The 21,116-nt window shown below is 42.9% G+C and overlaps 2 protein-coding genes across 3 annotated transcripts in view; one reads left to right on the top strand and one right to left on the bottom strand.

Moving 5' to 3' along the window:
* Window positions 1-3,085: 3,085 nt before the first annotated feature.
* mblac1 (metallo-beta-lactamase domain containing 1) lies at window positions 3,086-6,861 on the bottom strand. The gene is made up of 3 exons (XM_079490794.1): window positions 6,568-6,861; window positions 5,519-5,839; window positions 3,086-4,737 (listed from the first exon to the last, which is right to left on the bottom strand). The coding sequence occupies exons 1-3, from the start codon at window positions 6,649-6,651 to the stop codon at window positions 4,498-4,500; spliced, it is 645 nt and encodes a 214-aa protein (XP_079346920.1). The 5' UTR covers window positions 6,652-6,861; the 3' UTR covers window positions 3,086-4,497.
* Window positions 6,862-8,688: 1,827 nt separating this feature from the next.
* The window catches only part of serpine1 (serpin peptidase inhibitor, clade E (nexin, plasminogen activator inhibitor type 1), member 1), a 41,796-nt gene continuing 29,368 nt past the window's right edge, over window positions 8,689-21,116 (top strand). The window contains exon 1 of one of the 2 annotated variants that reach the window (XM_079490972.1): window positions 8,689-8,761. In XM_079490972.1, the coding sequence (XP_079347098.1) occupies window positions 8,736-8,761 (26 nt within the window). In that variant the 5' untranslated portion in view covers window positions 8,689-8,735. Of the gene's footprint in view, window positions 8,762-19,861; window positions 19,960-21,116 lie in introns of those variants that run through there. The other variant, XM_079490973.1, reaches the window with a different exon arrangement.

Below are 21,116 nucleotides of genomic sequence, written 5' to 3'. Positions count from 1 at the left end.
GGACAGAAACCTCATCTCCACATTTTAATTTTTAGTTATTTTTCCCCCCATAAATTAACGGCCTAGGCCCTATAGGCCTACTTGATCATACTACAGAGTCCCACACAAAAGCTTGTGGATCTGCTACTTTAGATTTTTAATCCTGAAAAGTACGTTTTGGAGTTTTCCCACCCGACAGAAACGATATCACTCTGACATTCAACAGAACATTTAAATGTATTAATATCTTAACCCATTTTGACCTGAGATCGGATTCTAAAAATGTCTTCTACATCGATTTTTCAAAAATAGCAGACCTACAAGCTCGTAGCGCGCCACTCGGTGGCGCGCTATGAGCTTGTAGATCTGCTATTTTTCAATAGCTAAAGCATAACATAATGCTAACACCAAAAGGGGTTCCCGCCCAAAATGGGTTAAGTTACGAAACTAATTTAGTGTGTCGTGCAATGTATTTTCCAGCCCATAAATCATTATCTCAAGTTCAGCATGTTCAGTTTGGTCATTAACACCACTGAGAACTCCGATATCATGACTGTGCAGATCAATGGAGTGTGGAAATAAAGATTACATTATTATAGGAACATAATAATGCCCTTTGATTTATTGGGCAGTTCACACACCATATAATCTATGTAGGACAAGGTTATCAAATCGGAAACTTTTCATGTCAAGGATCCCCCAAATTTATATTTAGGCTATTTGATAGCAGTAATCTGAAAAGATTTTGTGCAAGGTACCCTCACAATGGAAGATTGAAACATAATCAGAATTATTAACATTGTTTTCCACAATTTTCAAAATATTTTGAAAATAGCAGAAGTATGTATATAGGTTTGAAGTGGGCGGGAAGCACTTTTGGTGTTTTACCCCCTCAGGCCGGGAACCCATGTTGGGGTTCTGTACAGTACAGTATTCAAAAATGTAATTTTTTTGATGCTGCTATATAAATATTTGAAGTTTTTCAGAAAACTTAGGTCAGGATTTAGAGGCGTTTTTAGAATCGGCCTCAGGCCTAAATGGGTTAATCAGATTTGTGATGCTATGTTAAAGCCGCACTATGTAACTTCCTCTTTCCTAAACCATTGCACTAATAACACTCTACTAAGCACAATGCACTTCTTGCTCAGGGGATGAATTGATTCTTGACCATCAGGTCAAAAATGCATGCCAGACCCTCCCTGTCTCTAGGTGAGACATGACCTTTGACACGATCTAAATGTCTCAACAGAAGAGCAGGGAGACAATATAAGTTATCTTTTATTAACATACTCTACCATACCGATTGGAAAGATTACATTTTTTTCATTAAACTAATTTTGCTGAGGGAGCCCTTGGAAATCCCTCAAGGACCTCGGAGTTTCCCTGGACCCACTTTGACAACGTGAACGTGTGTGTGTGTTCGTTCTGTGTAATTATGGTTTATATCACCATTTCTTTTTAATCTCTGGGACTCCAATCTACACTGAATGCTCTTGTAAATTAAATTGTACAAATGTACACTCTCAGAGTTACAGAACCGTAAGAGTCAATTTGTACCTCCAGACCCACATTGAGAGCCAATGGACTCGCCAATAAAATATCTGCGTATAGAGCGTCGCAGACCCGCCCCCGACGAGCGGCCCGGAAGACAATTCCCAATTAATTTTTCCCATAGACGTTTCATGAAGTGTTTACCTGTAAGCCTCAGTCAAAGCCATCTCGTATCGTGACAACTCATGACAAACAAAGAAATTTGTTTTGGGCCGAACAAAGAATTCTTACCATTATTTGTTCAGCCCATGTTGTCATGAGTTGCCACGATCAGAGTTGGCTTTGACCGAGGCTTACGGGTCTTTAAATAAATACAAAATTAATTGAAAATTGTCTTCCCTGGGCGCTCGTCATCATGAAAGGGGGCACTGCAGGACTGTGATGCTCTATAACAGGGGTCCTCAACTAGAAATGCTGAAGGTCCACTAATGATTGTTGAAAAAGACTAAGGTCCGGTGCCATGCCACGCAGCGCGGGCCACGCAGCGGCCAGCGGAGAGCGGGGCTCTATATTTTTTAGTACAGTCACACCAAGGCAAGCTTATACAAATCGGATCCCCCTAGTCCCAACCAACCAATACTGGGGTGCAGAGTATGGAAATAAAATGTTTCACAAATATTCCCCTCCAAAAATTCACAGCAAATGAGAGGTATTGTGTTGAGGCACAAAGAACACTTATTTTGTCAAGTTAAAAAAAAAAAAAGGAAAAACTTTTTTTTTTGCCCAGGGTCCAGAGAGGTGGTCCGCCCCTGCTCTATAATATAGGTTTCACATGCTCAGTCCTGGTTGCTTTGGGCTTGTTTTCATGGATTTGGCTGCTCATTGCTCATGGCAGCACTGCAGCTGAACAACCTCATGTCGTGTTGAAGGGCCATTCAAGTTGGCGTGACACCAAAGTGCTTAACCCATTTTGGGCGGGAACCCCTTTTGGTGTTTCAAGCACTCTGTTATACTTTAGCTATTGAAAAATAGCAGATCTACAAGCTCATAGCGCGCCACTCGGTGGCGCGCTATGAACTTGTAGGTCTGCTATTTTTGAAAAATCGTGAAAATGCGGCACAGATCTTTGAATATATATTCTTTCAGAAGACTTTTTATTTTATTTCGACATCAGGCCTAAAATTAATGTTTCATAGATTCTCTTACTGTAGTGTGCCCCACCAGACCAGTGTCCATGGCAGCGCAGGCGTCATAAACGGATGATGATTATATTATAGGAAGTCCCAGCCTCCACACCTTGTCTCTGACAGGCTGAAGACACAAAGAACCCTCACAGCTCTGATGATTACTCAATACTCATGTTTCAAAGTGCAACTTGCCACCACAGATTAGATGTATTTCAAATAAAAGTTATGATAGAAAGATAAGGATGGGATATCACCATCATAACCACGTCATATCATAGCGTCCCACAGAGATCCTCCTGTGTACAGTGTGTGTGTGTGTGTGTGTGTGTGTGTGTGTGCGTGATTTAATCTTTTAATCCGTTTCTTTCCCTTGTGTGTGTGTGGAGAGAGAGAGAGAGAGAGAGAGAGAGAGAGAGAGAGAGACAATGCAAGGGACTTAAGAACTTTTTAATACCAAAAAAGAAAAAAAAACTTGTAAAATGGGATTTCTGCATAATGAGTAGCCTAACTACTTACTTTTGGTACTTTAAGTAAATTTTGATGCCAATCTTTTTGTATTTTTACTCGAGTACATTTTTTCCGCTGAACTTGTACTTGTAACAGAGTATTTTGTGTATTTCTACAATAGGGTACCGATGCTTGATTGATACTTAAGTAAAAAGAAAAAAGGGGGAATAAAGTGAGTACTTCTTCCATCACTGCCCACCTTGAGAACCGATACGGAGTGCTGCCGACCGGTGATGTCCAGCTGCTCCTCCGTCCGTCAGGGCGGTCCGTTTAGGGTCCATGTCTGATCATTCACAACAATAGACACATGATAATAACTCCATACATATGAATGGAACACCATAAGCAGCATGCAGTGCTGGACAAAACACCAGAACCTGTTTGTATCGCAAGTCAGAAGGAACGCACAAAACCTCTGCTGGCATCATGATCAACTACACATGAGGTTTAGACGCCATCTAGAGGATTGATGACAAGCTTGCGAGAGCCAAACCAGCACATTTCTGTTATATTGGAATATTGGAATGCCTCAACTGCTACAATTCCAAGTGCTTGTCAGGGTGGGAGGTTTTCCCAGTTCTAATATTATATTAAATATTATGTTGTGGGGTCACAGCCTGAACATGTTGAGAACCCCTACACCTGTGTATCAAATGTCCATATGGAAAACAATGTTTGATGACATTCGATTGTGCTCATTTAACGTGAGATGGCCACAGATTCAGTTACAAAGTCGTTACATTATTCACTCATATTTGATGTTGTCGTTATTTGTACCCGACCGCACACCCGGACAAATGCTCAGAGAGTTTGAGACGAGTTGGAGTTGTGCGAGCTACTACCTTGATGTTATCTGTAGCCCCAGATTCAAATCAGGGGGTCATCCATCTCTCCAGATCTATAGTATTCAGAAAATACATCATCAGTCCGGGGACCACCCCAAAAAATAATTTGGAGACGCCAGAACTTTCCCAACATCTGTTGAACTTGAAATGGGACATTCTGTATAATGAGTACTTTTGGTACTTTAAATACACTTTGATGCCTTGCCAATACTTTTGTACTTTCAATCACAGAGTATTTCTATATTTCAGTATTGATACTTTTTGTAAAAAATAATATGTACGTTTTTCAACAACTGGTATCAGACGTTATGCTTCAGTTCAGGGTAGGGATGCCACGATCTGATCCACGGATCGGATATCGGATCGGTATCAGTGATCGGATCGGTTTTGATGATTTTAGATCTGTATCGGATCGGGGGGTGGAAAAAGTGGATCGAGGCATCCCTAGTTCAGGGTGAGCTGAAAAGGCTTTGAGTTAAATATTGACCTCAGCTCCTAGTGACCCTGAATGGGAGTCCATGTCCAGGTATGATGACGTCGGCAGTCTGCAGCGCCACCTGTCGGTGGACCTCCTGGACTGCGGGGTTCTCGCTCAGCTCGCGCCAGCTGTCCTCGTCGTCGCAGCACTCAAACAGGTCCCCGGCAACCAGCACCGTGCCCACGGAGGTTCCCGTCACTTGCACACTGACGTCCCGTCCTGTGTGACCCGGTGTGGGGACAAGAGATATCTGGTGGACAAGACACGGGAGAGCAGAGAATAGAAGAGAATAGTTCTGAATCATTAATGCCAACTTGTGAAAACGTCTCTTTGCCTTCATTGTGGTTTCTTAACAAAATATGACTACAAAACACCTCAGTCTGAGGAAGAGCATTGCGCTCGAAACATCACAGTCAACTTTTTTGTGCAAATAAAGGCACTTCACGAGCATCGGAGCCCACAGTGTGCGAGTAAATGGTAAATGGTAAATGGTGCATTTATATAGCGCCTTTATCCAAGGCGCTTTACATAGATTGTGCATTACATTCACCCATTCACACACACATTCATACACCGATGGCAACGGAAACCATGCAAGGCACCAACCAGCACATCGGTAGCAATTAGGGGTTCAGTGTCTTGCTCAAGGACACTTCGACACTAACTCTGGGGGAGCCCGGGTTCGAACTGGCAACCTTGCGGTTGCCATCCAGGCACTCTACCCCTGAGCCACCGACACCCCCCCCCCCCCCCCCCGAGTACCTTCTTTTCATTATCTGTGCATACTACTACTCAGCCCAAGTCTGGCTTGGATGTGCATGTCTTTGTACTTTTTTCGTACAAAACACCACAAGAACTAAATTAAAATTGGAATGAAGGAAATATCTTTTTTGTTTGTTTTGTTTTCAATATGTGTACGTGAAAAGCAGATCGTGATGTGGCCTGCAGTATAGATGTACTTTTAATTTCCTTGAGTATCGTATTGTACATGTTAATTTATGTGATAAGGTTGTCCCGTGGCTCTCACTTACATGTTCATCTATGTGATAAGGTTGTCCCTGTGCCAGCTGGTTGGGAAGGTACCGGTCACCTTCGCTGATGTCGCAGCTCACGGCCACCGTGGCGGCCTGGAAGAGACCCAGGTTCCCGACGTGGTCCGAGTGGCCGTGGGTCCCCACCACCCAGTGCACGTCTGCCGGCTCCAGGCCTCTCTCCTTCAGCCTCTGGAGGAGGAGGTCTCTGTCCCAGGGCCCCCCGGTGTCCACCAGCACCGTCCTGGAGGGGCCCGTCACGAGGGAGATGGTCCCGTCCGCCCGGAACGTCCCGTCAGGCTGCGGCTCGCAGTAGCCCACCTATCAGTGGTGGAAAGTAACTCGATTGATTGATTGATTGATTGATTGATTGGATACTTTATTAGACAGAAATGCAGGAGGCACAGTCATACATTAGGGCTAAAAGGATCTGGGTTCTGGGGACTTCTTTCCAAAATGCAGTACCATTAAACAAATATAAAAAGGGGAAAATGAAGGTTGGATGGAATGTAGGCAGGATTTACAATTTAAGCATTCAGCAGACACTCTTAATCCAGAGCGATTTACAGCAACCAAGGAACACACAAGGTAATACATCAAATAAAAATAGTAATCTAGGATCATAGGAAAACAAAGAACCTATCCTCAGTCTATTATTTTGATTGTCAGATTTTCCCCTTGATATTACTGTATACTGAAAGAATTATCTGACTATAAGACTATACCTTATACACACTAGAATGGCACTTTGGACTCAAGTATTGTACTTAATTATAAGTATATATACTAGATAACTTTTACTTCTACTCCACTACATCTCAGAGGCAAATATTGTATTTTTCCTCTACTGCAATTATTTGAAAACTTTAGTTTCTATAGTTACTTTGTTGTACTGTAGACTTTGATTATTAGTGCAAACCCACTTCAGACCTATGTATACTTTGGACATTTCAAAATAGCCGATCTACAACACAACGCGTTGCCTTGCGCAGGCATAGATCATTTTCAAAGTATATTTTTATAGGAGTACTACTTCCATCACTGCCCACCTTGAGGACCGACACGGAGTACGGCTGACCGGCGATGTCCAGCTGCTCCTCCGTCAGGGCGGTCCGTTTAGGGTCCATGATCATTCACAACACATTACACAACAATAGAGATAGAGACCCTATAATTCATAGAGACATGATAATAAGAACTCCACACATATGATGATATGAATAAGACACCATCAGGAGCCAGCATGGACAACACCACAACACAGGAACCGGTTTGTATGGCAAGTCAGAAGGAACACACAAAACCTCTGGCATCATCACTTGCGCTGTGATCAACTACACATCTACGCCATCTAGTGGAATGATGACAAGCATCAATTTGGCACACATATCAAACGAATGTGCTGTCTCTGATTAATGGCTGCCACAATGCTATTCCAATGGGAGTCACATGGTTTTGTGTCCGACTCCTAACACTTCCTAACAACATCCTAACAAGGTCCTAACACTTCCTAACAAGGTCCTAACACTTCCTAACAACATATCCTAACAAGGTCCTAACAACATATCCTAACAAGGTCCTAATACTTCCTAACAAGGTCCGAACACTTCCTATTTCCTAACAACATCCTAACACTTCATCATATCGACATTTCCCTTGCATATTTCTTTGTTCCTCCTCTTCTTCTACGCCATTGGGAATGCTAAGGCGTATAAGCTGCGATGGCCGAGTGGTTAAGGCGTTGGACTTGAAATCCAATGGGATCTTCCCGCGCAGGTTCGAACCCTGCTCGCAGCGAATTGGATACGTTTTGAGATTTATATTGTATAAATCTATAAATCTAAATATGTTTTATTTGATTTATAAGACATGGCCTAGCCACCGTGGACGTTACGTTAACTAGTAACTACTAGAAAGTCAACTTTCTTGGTCTGAGCTCATGCAATAATACCATATTATTGGAACAATCCAGGACATAATGCAAATACACACTTGATGAACAGTGAACGAGTCCTAAATTCTACAGTAACTTGCGCAATCAAAAATTGGCTTGTGGGCAAAAGGCACCGCTGGGATTCGAACCCAGGATCTCCTGTTTACTAGACAGGCGCTTTAACCAACTAAGCCACGGCGCCGTTATGTGTCATGTGGACGCATTTAAGTGTTTAATTAACGTGCAGTTCGGTGGTTTAGATACAGATTAAGAACATTTTGTTGGCTTAATAACATTCGTAAAACGGAATCTGTGAATTGTACATCCCTACATAGATCACGCCCCCAAGGAAAGCCAAAGCTGTTCGCTTGAAAACAATTCAATCAAGTAACATTAAATAGGCACTGGGTGCCGCTGTAGAGTCACACGCATGAAGGCTATTCAAACGCCCAAAGCTCAGTGACTTTAGATGTGGTTTAGATACAGATTAAGAACATTTTGTTGGCTTAATAACATTCGTAAAACGGAATCTGTGAATTGTACATCCCTACATAGATCACGCCCCCAAGGAAAGCCAAAGCTGTTCGCTTGAAAACAATTCAATCAAGTAACATTAAATAGGCACTGGGTGCCGCTGTAGAGTCACACGCATGAAGGCTATTCAAACGCCCAAAGCTCAGTGACTTAAATCACTAGAATAATGAGAATCTGCATTGATTCCTACCTGACAGTGGCATTATTTCTCACGACCACAGGCTACAATGGAATTAGAAAATGTCAAATTTCTGTCAATTCTGTGCAGCAGTGGTAGCCTCGTGAATCCCTGTGTAACGGACCTTATATTGTGATGTGCAGAAAGTGTTGAAATGAAATGAAATTATTACTATATTTACCCAGGGTATCTGGGCTAAGCTCAAGAACTTGTTTCCAGCCAGGCCCTTCTCATAGAACACATTTCATCGTAGTGGTTCAATGCCTTGTGGTGGTAGTTTGAACGTGTCGGACCGCTGATTCGAACTTGCGACCTTCTGGTAACAAGACCGCTCCGCTATCCGTTCGGCCACCGCTGCCACCACCTGTTGACGTGCTGGCCCTTTAATTTGACATGGGGCCAGGCGGCCAGCTACGGATTATTGGTGATTGGGACCCAGGTAGCTCAGCGGTGGAGGTTAAAACAAACAGTGCCCCATGGTTAAGCATGGGAGACACAAGGGCAAACGTTTGTTGAATATAAGGATGGAAAAGAAGGACAAAAGGACGGGCAAAGAAAAGGACAGAAAGGCGATGGAACGTACAAACATAAATGAGAAGTGAGTAACCTTAATGATAGTTATACAAATTCAGATCTACAAGGCATTAGGTGGAATGTAATTGGTGTACATTTCAGTTGGAACAAACCATGGACACACTGACTCAACAGTTAGCACCCAGCTGGAAAGGGGACAATTAAGGTGAAATATTGTGGTTCCATTTATACACTATTACATTTGATTATACGTTCAACGCTGTAAAGCACTTAAGAGTTAGGCCTTTAAGTGTCCATTTGGAACCCCCTCAAGGTACTGTTGCGGATCGGTATTGGTTCAAAGAAATGGCATTTTTTTAATGATGATACATATCCCAAAATGAATGGGTCGACGTGATACGAATATGAACAGCAAATGAACATGGATAAAAGCAGATACGACCTGTTATATCACGAATCGTATTCGATCATATCAGTCCGTTGGTCGGGCGCCCCTTGAGGCACAGACCAGAGGTGTCGTCTGTCCTGGAGAGCTCTGACGTACAACTCTTTACTCTTTACTTTTTCAGACACTATATAGAAATCTTTCTGTGTCTCTGTGACCTTGCTAAGCACAGCTAGGGTGCACACTCTTATAAGTAATAGTAAATGCTTTAAAGGTCTACTTTATCTCATCAGTACCCAGAGGGTCTCTGGACCACACTTTTAGAGCAACTTACTAATATTTTCATAATCGATTCACCACATTATCCATTTAAAAGTAAAAAAAGATTATACAAATTGCTCATCTACAATCTCAACGCTTTGCAGGCTTGTCAGGTATTTTCACTATTTAGGCCCATATGATGAAGTATAGGCTTATAGCCTACTAAAGTGGTTAATCTGTTGATCATTTGTCAACATGTATCACTGAGTCTGTTGTATTGTAGATAAATAACTAATTAGTGTTGAAAGGGAGATTAATATTGAACTGTTATTCTGTTATAATTATTATAGGATCCAAAAGGAAGCTCAGGAAATTCTACAGGTGCTGAACAAAATAAATAAATATGTATGTATGTATGTATGTATGTATGTATGTATGTATGTATGTATGTATGTATGTATGTATGTATGTATGTATGTATGTATGTATGTATGTATGTATGTACAATGAAAAAGAAGGGTTGTCCCGTCCGCACACTGTATCAGCTCCCAGGAAACTTGGGAGCTGACAACCCTTCTTTTTCATTCTGTTATAATTGCCTATCTTTCAATGGACAGCCACACTTCCCAGACAGGCTACTGTACAAAAGTCCACACAAAGATTAGTGGACTAACACACAATCCCCTCCATTTGTTCCCATTAACAACAAATCTGCCAGGCAATCAATATGTCGTTTCATTAAACAAAAAGCATAGTGCTTGACTGGTTTATTGATAGCCAAAACCTTTTATTATAACTGAGCATGAGGTACCCATTAAAGCACAGCATCAATTAGTTGACGCACGTACACAGGCACGCGCGCACTTGCGAAAAAAGGAAAAAGCTCATTCCTCTTTTATCTCTGACCACTTCCCTCCTTACAACTTAGGCATCTACCAGAAATGCCTACATTCTATGTAACATACACACTTTCCCCATTTCCCCATTATCCATGAGCTAGTTCCTCTTACTAATCCACCAGACCATCACGTAACCTTTTCTTCATCTCTGACAGTCACCTTCAGGAATGAACACTATGCCAATTTTGTCATCAGTGAAATTACAGTCCAACCTAGCCTTTACAATAGAAACAATGGAGGGTATGCGCGTGACATCATCATCATACCCGGAAGTTATGCGGGAATGCCTACTGAGTGGCAAAAAACTACTTTCTGATCCAAACAGAAAAGCCCTATTTGATTGCATTAAATGACTTTAAACAACATTAAATTCAGTTTGTCACTCACTTTGCCACTCGATCTGCCATTCACTTTATGCATGCGCATACCCTCTATTTTATTATCATGACCCGTCAGTCAACATATTTGATATTGTAAAATCCTCATTGTTTATTCATTCATTTAACTCTGATATACAACGTGTGTGTGTGTGTGTGTGTGTGTGTGTGTGTGTGTGTGTGTGTGTGTGTGTGTGTGTGTGTGTGTGTGTGTGTGTGTGTGTGTGTGTGTGTGTGTGTGTGTGTGTGTGTGTGTGTGTGTGTGTGTGTGTGTGTGTGTGTGCAGTGGCGTGCACAGATAGACACTAGGGGGTGCTAGAGCACCCCCTGCCCTTTTGGCAATGTGCCCTTTTGAAAAAAAGAAGAAACGTTTTTTTTTCTTTCTTTTTTTTCTTTTTTTCAAAAATAGCAGACCTACAAGCTCGTAGCGCGCCACTCGGTGGCGCGCTATGAGCTTGTAGATCTGCTATTTTTCAATAGCTAAAGCATAACATAATGCTAACACCAAAAGGGGTTCCCGCCCAAAATGGATTAAGGCAACCGGCCGGTTCCACGCGCTGCACAAGGTGCCCTTTTTTAACTTGAGCACCTGCCCCTCTAAATGTCTGTGCACGCCACTGTGTGTGTGTGTGTGTGTGTGTGTGTGTGTGTGTGTGTGTGTGTGTGTGTGGCAATAGGGTTCAAGTGGTTGATGTTTCCATCATATTTGGACCTTTTATCAAAGGTCAGCGAATAAAGATTATTACCCACCCACCATTCCACTGTACATGCAGGAATTTACATTTCAATAGCCATATTCCATTTCGGTCCGCTTCTGAGGAAAGGCTACTTTACTTGAATTGTAATTTTACAAAACAGTATAAACAATATTGTTATGGTTGTGTGGACTTAGTCTACATCAGTCTTGTGCCTGTTTATTTATGTAACAACTGACACGGGATTCCTAAAATATTTCTTTCGGAATGTACATACGGTAGGCTATTTATATTTGGCAGATTCCAGAGCATATTTCTGGGAAGACTAAAGAACTCACTTCCAGATGTGTACGTGTGACTGTGCGTGTGTCATGTGTGTGTGTGTGTATCCTTTGTGCTTCGCAACTGTCAGCAAAAGTGTCCCTAATCTCTTGTGTGCAGAGGGCACGTCATTTCCTGAGCATTTGCACCCTTGTTTTTCATGCGCTTTCACAGGCCTGTATAGAAATCCCAACACATGCATGCACGCACGCACACACAGGACCATCTTACTAAAATTCCATTTGTACATTCCTTGCCACTTACATGTTGCCAGTCGCCACTTCTTGTTCCTTGCCATTTGGACTCCAAACCCACAACCTGAATCTTCATAGTCTTAGCGTATCTCTGGGTTTGATTAACACCTTGTGTTTTGCGATGAACCACATGCTTAACCTAACCAGCTGACCTAACATGACCTCACATACATTCTAAACCCCAAATCTAACCTTTCCCTAACACAGAAATAGTCGCACGTATATGAGGATTGGCTAAATGTGCCCACAGGGGCCAGGCTGTTTCCTCATCTGCTAATGACGATATTAGGCCCATATAAAGATACAAGAACATGGTATTCATTTAAGCAATATTACACGAGAGGGTGTGGGTTAACGTGATTATTGTCACGACAGGGATGCGGTGAGGAACGAGACGAAGTCGAGTTCCGCAAGCATCACTGAAGTGGCAATCACGTTAACCCACAACCTCGAGTGTAATATTGCAATTATACAACAGTTACCCTTAAAACTAAGAAAATCGCTGAAAGAATATATTTTTTTAATGACAGATGTAGTCACTACGACCACAAATGTCCCAAGAAACTAGCTAGCCTAGCCACCGAGTTTGCTAGCGCTCTGGGAGAACAGAGCAGCTGAATTCTTTGTTTTGATTAGGTGGTGAATGGTGCTGGTTTAACCCACGGCTAGAAGGCTGTTTCAACCAATCAGATTGCTTCCTCGAAACGACCTGTGGTATATTTATTTACAGGTAACGGGTACTAGGTACTTTTGCCTAACCTAGCCGAGCGCCTCAACGTTGGAGAGCCTCACTGGGGGCTTGTTGTTACTTCCCATCTGGACTACTGCAATGGAGTCCTGTTTGAGATCCCAAACAAGTACCTGGATAGGCTCCAGTCAGCGTTCTCACCCGCACAAAGCCTTGGCAGCACATAACCCCCCACCCGTAAACAACTGCACTGGTTTCCTTAGTTCCGCATCAATTACAAACTCCTCATTCTCACCTACAAATGTTGACGCCCTCTCGGGCCTGCTCCATAAACCTACTCTGACACGGAACCCGCAGCCCACAAACTTGGACCTCCTCTCTGTCCCGAATCAAGTGAACCTTGTAGGCCAGTCAATCTAAGCTAAAAAAGGGGCCTGACCCAAAAGAAATTGCAATAGTAATCGTTCAAGTTTTTTTATGATCCTTAGGGTCATCCAAATAACATATTAAAAATTGAGTATTATATACATTTTGGATAAAAAAATTGGATAACCCTAAGGATCATAAAAAAACCTTGAACAATAACTATTGCAATTTCTTTTGGGTCAAATCTTAGATTGACTGGCCTATTGTGGGACGGACAGAGCCACTGTGGAACTCTCTCCTAATAGAGATTCTCCATGCTCCAACACTGGACCCTTTTAAGATTGCCTATGGCATATAGTTGATTGTTGGTTGGTTGGCAGGTTGGAAACCTGTAGAGAGGAGTTTGGAAAGGGACAATATTAAAAGTCAAGTTGAGCCGGGACCACGCATAGTGGAAAAGCGCCAATTAATGACCCTCCTCAGGGTCTATACTTAGCCCTGGTGAGTCAGACCTAAAAGACTAATGTGAGACCCCATGGTACTATTAATCAGTTTAAATGTAGCCAGGGGGAAGACAACTGAAGTCACGCATCCAGCTGCTGACTCATCCTTGTGACTCCTGACCTACATGTTTCCATTTCAGTTTCAGCGCAAATTCTTTCCTTCTTTCCCTTTCTTTTCATTTCACTTCCCCACCACTCACCCTTTCTCCTTCTGGCTCGAGCCGCTGTCAACTCGTTGCAAAATAAATATAAATGTTTTATGAGGCTTATGAGGCTTTATGAGGCATATATTCACATCCCGAAAGAATCTCCGAAAGAACATATACTTACTGAGCGGTTTCTCTTCACAGAAAACACGATTCAGATTTTCACTTCACAAATGGAATAAGTGTATATGTCCATAACTCGGTGAAGAAATGACCAGAGTGTAGGATCTCTCAGTAGCCTTGCATGGGAACAAACAGTTCCCGAGCCATGTGGCCCCTAGGTCTGTAGACTAGCTCCTGTTTCCATTGCGTGATGCAGTTTGAAGTACACGTACACCCCCTGGACATGGCGCTATAGTATGCCACAGGGACCGGAGAGTGAATCCCAATCTCAGGGCAGACACCCTAAAGGGCCTTGCAAACGTGAAGCGAGGAACGCAGGCGTTGTTGCCTGGATCACCACAGGTCAGGCTCCTACTTGGCCTCACCCCCCGAACCCACCTCACCCCTGCACACTTTGACAGGCTGGAATGGCTTAGGGTCGACGACAGAGTACAGCATATTGCAATGGGTCTGGTCCACAAGATTCGATACACCACCAAGATACCCATGTACCTGTCTAAATACTTCCTTAATGTTAACAAAGTCCACACCCACAACACCAGAGGGAGTGCAACAAACCATGTACATCCCAGATTCGGCACAAACGAGGGACTAAATTCTTTTCGCTCCTATGCCACCAAAATGTGGAACGCCATACCAACAGTCATTAAGACATGTGAATCCCTTGACTCCTTCAAAACCGCTCTCAAAGGGCACCTACGGATGGCTGCAATTCGAAACTGGCCCCCGTAAAATCTGAATCCCCCCCCCCCCCCCCCTTTTCCCCTCACTGTATATGTTTCTTTTCCCTTTTTACCTATTTTTTATAATGCATTCCTGTTCTGTTCTTTCACTATATAGAAGTGTCTATCTGTACGTCTCTAAATGTTTTGATGAATTGAACATGGTGGACCCTCTTTTAAACAAGTGTAATGCTTATTTGGGTCGTCCACTCACAGTTAACAGTCTTTGTATTGAGTTTGTGCTTGAAATGTACTGTAATTCTGCAAACTGTTAATAAATATTTCAATATTTCAATGAAAATAGCAGATCTACAAGCGCACAATGCGTCACTATATATATATATATATATATATATATATATATAATCTTCAATATTTATTAAATATGTTCAACAATAGCAGATGTACAGTAGGAAAAGAAAATGGATGGATTCTTACTCCAGTTGTGACTCCAAAAATGGTTTGGGAAACAGTGGGTTAAAGAATCCACATGATGATGTAGTGATGTAATCTAGAAGAGGTTAAGAGCACAGTAAAAAAGCCATGTGTTAATAGGGAGTAGCTGTCAATGCGCACACACACACACACACACACACACACACAGTGGGACAATACAGAGTTATGTAATATGAGAATCAAGCCAACACACATGCAAGGAGGTGAAAGGGAGACGGAGGAGGAGGAGGTACAGGAAATAATCGTAGGTGTTGGTGAGAGAGTGAGAGAGAGAGAGAGACATTTTGAACTAGGGAAAGTGCATGGAAAATATGTAGGTGCTCAGATTTATCTATGGCGTGTTTTATTTTGTGTGCCAATGTAATAAACAGTCCCAGACTGGTACCACATGCAGGTCTATCCACAACAACCCAACTGAGTCCACATTGTTATTAACCCATTAAGACCTGAGGCCGATTCTTCAAATGCCTTCTAAATCATTAGGCCTATCTCACAGCCCCCTTTCCACGCCCACTTCCGGTAGATAGTGGTGTCATTTAACATTAGGCATTTACACTTTTTTTCTCTGGAGAATCTAAGTACATTTCCTAATGTTAAAATGTCAAAGACCGATAATAATATGAAGAAAACACAATGGTATAACAACTCAAATAAGTAGAATTAACCTTACCTTTACAAAACGGTAGTTTGTGGCTTGTGAAAATACCTCTTTTAACATGGAAGCCTATGGACCGCAAAACAAATAACACCACTATCTCCAAAAGGGGGCGTGGAAAGGGGGCGGGGAAATGCTGTGAGATAGGCCTATTAGTGTTCAAACCTTTTCGTGCCAAGGAGCTCCAAAAAATGCTATGTATTTGGCCGCGGACCCCCGCATCTCAAAATGGTTTGTGCCAGTAAGCCAGTTTTTAATGCTGGACTTTCACTTGTAATAGTATTTCTACACTGTCGCATTGATAGTAAAACATGTGAATACTTTTTCCACCACTGCTGACTAGACTAAACACATCAATCAATCCCTGTACACTATAGGTAGGATGTCGGCGCCTGATCTGATCCAGGATCAGCCCACACGCCTCCATTCAGTGGGAAAGCATTGTTAGGATGAGGAATCAGACTTCTTTGAAAAGGAAAGCAAAATGAAGTTGAAAACTGTTATTGAAAACAGGCCTTGTCCAATTGTCCATCCATCACACAGATGTCGGCCCACATGAGGGTGATCATGTGGGTGTGGATGTAGAGATTAGGAGTTCAGACAAGTCTGATAACTGTGTCGACAAATGACTAAACAACTGGGACTGCTGTGTACTTTGTAGTCACAAAGTCATTGGTTTCGCCTCCTCTCCTCCAATCTCCTCTCTCCCTCTGGCCAAACTAGCTGAATTTTCGCCAGGAAAAAGACTATCAAATATGTAACCGATACAGAACCACCTCCCCTAAACAGTTTATTTATTTTTGGACCACAATGCTCATATGAGGGATGAAGTTGAGGTTGATGTGGTCTTTTTTACTTCCAGTTAAAAGTCTAGTAGCTACATTTGGAACCAAATGCACACGAAATGCAACAATATATTTTATTAACAAGTGCAGAATATCACTACAGTATGTTTCAATTCAGCATCCTTAGCCTACTAGTAAGTATCCTTAGGAATATTGGAAAATCCAATAGTTTGAAATGGGTATACCTTTAGAATAAATGAATGAATTAATGAATGAATGAAGTATGTCTGACGTAGTTTTGGGTCTTTCAGGATTTCAGTCATCATCGAAAACATCATTCATGGAACGTAAAGTATTTCCATCTCAAACCATCACATTCTTTCTCTTTTCATTTTGTTGTCTTTTCGGACGGTGGAAATGTGTTCTCCACGTATATAGCTACCATTTCCACTCGGCTTACCTTCTGTGTGATACATCGTAAGTCATGCAGAAATAGTTTCTGGGGGAAACATTAGTGGTTCTTTTACGTCGCTGTCATCACTCCTTAACGCCTGAATTATGCGACTGCGAACCGCGGCCTCGCTAACTGAAAATAGCCAATACACAATCTCAACACCAGTGGTGTAAAGTAACTAAGTACATTTACTTAAGTACTGTACTTAAGTACAATTTGGAGGTATTTGTACTTTACTTGAGTATTTCCAATTTCCAACACTTTTACCTCTACTCGCATGCGACGCGTTGTGTGATTGTATACTGCGTTCTCAGCAACCAACACTGATGTACGACGGAGTACAAATCAGGCTTAAGCAGAAAAAAGATTCCAGGGGAAAACCTGACAAAGCGATTTATGAAGGAGAAGAGCAGCGCCTCTGTGTATTCACACTAGTAGTGACCCAGGGGTAGTTGGCTAGTACACCGTGTTTTTCCACAACAGCCACAGCTAGAGTAACAGACGGACAACTGTGGCTTTACTGTTAAGTGGGGCTCGGTTAGGCTGGGCTCGGTTAACATGTATGTACGAGACACGCAACAAGCTCCACTGTCAAAGTCATAAACAGGGACCTGCGGTGGCATTCTTTTATTGGCCCTGCACTCCAGTCCGGGTGTCTCATTTTCAGAATTTCAGTACAGTATGTGGCTGTAATGAACCTCAGGTTTTCGGTTTTCTTTTCACCCTGAAAACGACTGTGTCTGTGCCGGTAAATGAACCAAGCTACAAATTGAGTGCCAGACACGTTGCGGTCGGGGTCAGGTCGCGGCATGTCGCCGCATGCAGGTTGAATTGTGTGTGTGATGATACGGTAATGAACTCCGCAGGTGAGGGAGGAGTGCTTGGAAATGTGCTCGACCGACGTTAGATTGGCGTGTTTTTCACACGGCAAAGAGTGAGTCACTGCAAGGGACGTGTGTGTGTGTGTGTGTGTGTGTGTGTGTGTGTGTGTGTGTGTGTGTGTGTGTGTGTGTGTGTGTGTGTGTGTGTGTGTGTGTGTGTGTGTGTGTGTGTGTGTGTGTGTGTGTGTGTGTGTGTGTGTGTGTGTGTGTGTGTGTGTGTGTGTGTGTGTGTGTGTGTGTGTGTGTGTGCGCGCGTGTGTGTGTGCGGTGAGTGTTTGCGCGAATGAACAAGCAAATACACACCTACCATGTTGGAAACTGGGAGTGTTTTTCTTCTGCCAAGCACTGCTTGGAAATCTGGGTCCCCAGGGCAGACGCTTTGAACCGTCAGTCAAGTTTATATATGCAGCACATTTTCACTCTCAAACTACCTTGGCATCAGTTTTAAATGCCCGTGGGTTTCCCCCCTTTAGCGTCATTTCGGAAAACATGCAGGGTAGTCCTACGCTGTTACGTGGCTGACGAAAGAATGCGGACATGATTGAGGAAAGGGAAATGTTGCCATTAAAAGCACTGCACACAAGTTACAGACATTGAAAACAAGTTAAAAACATTGAAAACAAGGCAGGTTCATATTAGAAGATGCATGTGTGCCGCACGGGACTCAAGTCTGCGCTGCTGCCGAGTCCCGACTCCCGACTCGGCGCAGTCCGAGTTGCTAATAGGGAGGGAAATGGTCATACAGTATTCGTCCACTTGGTACATGAAAAGGGGCGTCCTCGGATGCTAAGTTAGGCATGACGAGTTCAGAGTTGAATGCTTTAGGTCAGGGGTGGGCAACTTTGACGATGGAGAGGGCCAATATATTTCCACATTCACTCCAGAGGGGCCACATTGCATATTACTGTCGTAGCAAAAAATAGCCGATCTACAAGCTCAAAACGCGTCGCAATGCGACGCGTTTTGAGCTTGTAGATCGGCTATTTTTGCTATATTTGAATTGAAAACCTGAATAATTTCTTTTGCTATTTTTGAATTGGAATCCTGACAAGTAAATGCATTTAGTTATAGTTATGTTAACTTTATGAACTGTTAACATAACTACATTGGACACAAAAAGACAATAACATTTTAATACTAGTCATTAAGTACTAGTCATTTAATACTAGTCATGAAGTAATTAAAGCGGTGTTGGGAATTGTAATCAATACTATATCGGTATTCTGATATTAACATGCGGGCCGCATTAAGTGAAGGTGGGGGCCGCATGTGGCCCCCGGGCCGCCAGTTGCCCACCCCTGCTTTAGGTTGACCCCATAGCTTCCCTATTCTGGGCTTGTTATGACAGGTGACCATTACTGTAAGTGATTGATTGATTGATTGAAGAATTTATTAACAGAATTACAGTACATTTCAAGCACAAACTCAATACAAAGGCTGTTAACTGTGAGTGGACGACCCAATTAAGCATTAAACTTGTTTCCAATAGGGTCCACCATGTTCAAATCATCAAAACATTTAGAGACGTACAAATAGACACTTCTATAGACAGAACAGGAATTCATCATAAAGGAGGTAAAAAGGGAAAAGAAACATATACAGTGAGGGGAAAAAAGGGGTGGGCGGTGGGGGGGGATTCACGTTCAGCTCCGTTAATTTGTTTGTTTTCCTTGGAGGAGCTGCGTTGGGTCCCCAAGTCGGCTCCGTGGCCGTACCTTGAGAAAAGATTCGTGGGGAAAACAGGAGAGAACCAAACTTGTACAGAACCCTGGTCTGGGGTACCGAGGGGTCTATATACATCAACAGTATATAAGGTCAATGAAGAATGTAAGGTTGAGGTGGTTGGCATGCAGAATACTGACATCTGCCCTTTTATACTGTATTTATTCTGGCTGGGTAGGCCGTGTTCTCCACCCTGTGGGTCAAAGGCTAACAGAAGTCAAGGGACGGCGATGTGTTTTGTCTCGGCTGTCCAGACACTGGCCTTTGTCTGTCCTGTATATCTTCAGACAGCTGCTAGCAAGGCGTTGACAGACGAGGGGACACGCATACACACTCATAGGCAGACAGCCAGCCAGCCACACACACACACACACACACACACACACACACACACACACACACACACACACACACCATAACCAGAGGTGACTCAAGCGTCCCGCTGGGGCAATATGCGAAGTCAGAGGAGACGTTGACTCAGAGAGGCGGGAGTCTCCTACAGGTGGAATGTGAGTGTTTGTTTGTGATAGAGGTGGATCGAGAGAGAGGGTGCGAGAAAAGGAGGGAAAGTAGAAGACGGCGGCTGAAAGTCACAACGCGAGATATATATGCCTTCTGCTTCTTGCACATTTGGCACGGCTGCTAGATTATACGGCCTACTCTACCTGTACTGCATGCTTTAACTTTATCCCTATCATAGTGTTGTTAAATACAGTATTATTACTTTTTTTTTAAAATTTGTATTGTCATGTTAAGGAACATGTCTCAACCACTATTCTGCTGAACTGTACAAGTTAATATATGGCAAATAACGCCGTCTTCATTAGTGATTCTCTTGATAAACGTATTCATGATGCAATGTGGATGACAGACAGGTATTCCTCTTCAGTTCACGGCGAGGTGTAAAATAATACGTTACAATAGCATAAATACCCACATTGATTTGCACAAGCAAAAGTCATTGACTAAAGCCAGTGACTTTGCAACAGAACTAAATGTTTTGACATGTTATTGTCACCAAGCTGGGTCGAGGCAGGGAAGATAGTGGCAGCGGTGGCCGAACGGATTGTGGAGCAATCTTGATAACGGAAGGTCGCCAGTTCGAATCAGCGGTCCGACACGTTAAAATTACCACCGCTGAAGTGCCCTTGAACAAGGCATTGAACCACTACGATGAAATGTTCTATGAGCAGGGCCTGGCTGGAAACAAGTTCTTGAGCTTAGCCCAGATACCCTGGGTAAATATAGTAATCATTTCATTTCATTTCAGATGCAGTGCTTTGCCAAATCTCTTATCCATCTCATCTGCCGTGCAGGGCGTTTCCAGACTGTTTACTGGCACAAAGAAGAAGGAAGATGGAGAAACCGTTCAGGTGCCTTTTTGGAGTGTGTTTTGTCTGGTTGTTAGCTAACAATATGGTTGATTCTGTCAGTTCTTCATCGTCACGTGTAAGTAAGTATAGCCTTGCCGAGCCATGAGGCCCATAGGGCAGGAGCCTATCTCCTGTTTCTGTAGTGTGAGGCAGCTTGATGTACAAGTACACCCCCTGGACATGACGCTAGTATGTCGCAGGGACTTACCCCCAATCTAACCCTTGATGCTGAGTGTCAAGCAGGGAGGCACTGGGTCCCATTTTTGGAGTCTTTGGTATGGCCCGGCCGGGTA

This window comes from Electrona antarctica, assembly GCF_951216825.1.
Source record: "Electrona antarctica genome assembly, chromosome: 21".
Lineage (NCBI taxonomy): Eukaryota > Metazoa > Chordata > Actinopteri > Myctophiformes > Myctophidae > Electrona > Electrona antarctica.
Note: the sequence above shows the minus strand (reverse complement) of the source record. Positions and strands in the feature narration are given on the sequence as shown.